The 2,873-nt window shown below is 31.4% G+C and overlaps 1 protein-coding gene across 4 annotated transcripts in view; it reads left to right on the top strand.

The window, feature by feature from the left end:
• Window positions 1-1,892, top strand: part of LOC106875727 (histone lysine demethylase PHF8) — a 93,919-nt gene extending 92,027 nt beyond the window's left edge. For all 4 annotated transcript variants that reach the window (XM_052967234.1, XM_052967233.1, XM_052967232.1 and 1 more), the window contains one exon: window positions 912-1,892. In XM_052967234.1, the coding sequence (XP_052823194.1) occupies window positions 912-991 (80 nt within the window). In that variant the 3' untranslated portion in view covers window positions 992-1,892. The remainder of the gene's footprint in view (window positions 1-911) is intronic.
• Window positions 1,893-2,873: the final 981 nt, after the last annotated feature.

The raw sequence follows: 2,873 nt of genomic DNA, 5'->3' as shown, positions 1-2,873 counted from the left end.
TTTGTATTATCTGAAATAGAATACCCTCATATCTATTAACCCCCCAAAAACTGAATTATTATTGACTTTTATTAAATACTTTGTATATTTCTAGATAAATATATGATAAATAAGACCCCAAGGTACGATATGCAGATGCATGTAATACTGAAGGGTTGTACCTGATTGATTTGGAAATTAGTTTTCTCAAATTATTTAAATATGTGGTTGGCATTAGGAAGGGCATCCAGCTGTAGAAACTCTGCCAAATTTAGATTGGAGCCTGGTGTTGCCATCTGGTTTCACCAGTCCTCAGTCAAATCGTCCAACCCATGCTAGCATGGAAAGCGGACGTTAAACGATGATGATATGTATAGATTTTTAAATTAGTATTTTGTAGAGTACGTTTTTCTAGATGGTGTCTGATCTTCATTGTTTGAATTGCATTTTGGTGGTTCTTCTCTAGATTATTAATATATATTCATATATATATACATATATATATATATATACACACACACACACACACAAATATTAACTCCACACTGATAAAATGATACTATTACTTTTCTGTTACATTACATAGGTTTATGTAATCTTGTAGCTATTTCTCTTTATGTCTCTATTTAACAAGTAATTTCTTTCTCTGTTCATATTCAATGAATACACCAACTTCTGCACACTTAACATGAGAAAGAAAGGGGTAGGGGGCACAAACACACAGATATAATTTGTCAAATTAGGTTAATTCCTAAGATGCCACATTAGAGGTGGCCAACCTGTGATTGAAATAAGAGTTGTTCAACCAGGACTGAACAATTATAGGAATCAAAATACAATAAGGATTTCACCTTCAATATAATGAAAATTTACTTAAATATTTATTGAATTCATTCATTGACATATTTCTCTTTTTCTCTTTCATCAATTAGCCAAGAAACCTAAGAAGGGATTTGCCACTGCCAAACAGCGACTTGGAAGAATATTAAAGATACACAAAATGCGATTCTGAAGGTGAATGTAATATAAAAAAAAAAAAAAAAGGAAAATTAAGAGATGCTCACAGAGATATTTTTCACATAAACATATATTTGTTTAATTTTTTTTTTTCATCCAGGCATTGAGTGAATGACTCTTTATGTTTGTGCAACTGATCTCACTAAGGTGTGCAAGTTAACACAAGTGTGTGCATGTGGCTTGAGTGAAAGTAACAGCATAAGTCATGATTTACACCAAAGTGGGACCGGTACCAATAACTGTCCAAGCCATCCTTTTGGTTTTCAAAGTGTAAAAAGGCTAAGGAAAACTTGAGGAACTTTGCTATGGAAAAAATTTTCAAACATTCATAAGGTTACAGAAGTTATAAAATTATAAGTGGACAAAATTAGTTTGAAAACTTACATGTAAGTATCATTGAAAATGGGGAGAGATGTGAAATTAATTGTTAATTGTGAAAGAGTGAGATTACTGGTATTTTAGTATTTTTTATTAGAATTATAATTTTGTTTAGATATCCTTTGTATGAAAAATTTAAATTATTATATTGAATTTTTTTTTTTTTTTGATTTAATTTTATTTTTGCACATTGTAAAATATTGCAAATTGACTGCCATATATTGAATACTTGCTGAGTATGCAGCTCTTATGCCACATTAATTCTGATTTATTAACTAGACATAGGGGAATATGCTAATTGCTATTTTAATTCTTTGAAATATAGGGATTGAGTCTTTTTACTGAAACTACTGTATTTGATAGATGTAAGATTTTATGTATGTAAATACACATTACATACAAATTAAACATACAGACATACCTATGAACACAACTGATTTGGCACAAAATGTATAAGTAAATCAGAATTTATTGTACTGACAAAACTGGTGACCAGTAAAGCTTTTATGTAATTATTACGATATGCTCCTGCATTTTCTTTCTTTACATTGGTTTTTGATGCTTTTTGGTCGTTTGTTATTGTTCTACTGTAAATGTATGGTTGTGTTATAAAATTGGGATTTCTTACTTCATGTCATTTATTCTCGAATTTTAATTATTGCTGGACAGATGCTTTGGCCATGAACTTTTCAACAGAGGTAGAATCTGGTATTCTAATGCAAGCATCATCTCAAATGCGAGGTCTTCTATTTAATTTACTCACTTATTTGTTTGAAGCTTCGACAATATATTAGCAATAATTACACCTGAACTCCTTTGATCAAAAATCTACTCCATCAGAGCTGATTTGGGGCTACCTGTTTCAGGCACACAGCAAATCAGCTTATAGATGTTAATTACCAAGGCAAAGAATACTCAACTAAAATTTGGTGACTAAGACTAATCTAGAATTCATTTTGGAGCAAAGTACACATTTACAATGTCAGTGTAGATATCAAATAATTAAAAGTAAATTATTGCTGGGTCTACTAACTCAGCCATAGCCAGTGACCTGGCCTATTCAGATAAGTTACACTCTGATTTCTTGACAACCCTTCTTTCTTAACCATTTCCATGTGTATATAATGCATTTAGTTGACAGGCGGAGTATAGAAAAAAAATATCAATGAAAAACTCTTATACAGGGCCTAATACTTATTTTGTATCATCAACTGCTACAAGTGCAAATGAGATGCTCTAGATGTTAACATGTGAAAACTTGATCACCTAATAATTACACCACCACCCTTCCCATCAGATACAAAATTTCAGGGTTACTATCATCAATGTTGAAAGATAAATCTGGGGAGATTGTACAAATGCTAGAGAAGAGTCCTTGGTGAGTAACATTCCTGGAGTTGATGAACTATATTCTTAGAACAAAAATACTGAGGTAATCAATTAGTGACTATAATGAAATTTCATCAGTAACTGCAATCCCTGTACCTTAGGACTGACTT

Source organism: Octopus bimaculoides, chromosome 4, assembly GCF_001194135.2.
Source record: "Octopus bimaculoides isolate UCB-OBI-ISO-001 chromosome 4, ASM119413v2, whole genome shotgun sequence".
Classification (NCBI taxonomy): Eukaryota; Metazoa; Mollusca; class Cephalopoda; order Octopoda; family Octopodidae; genus Octopus; species Octopus bimaculoides.
Note: the sequence above shows the minus strand (reverse complement) of the source record. Positions and strands in the feature narration are given on the sequence as shown.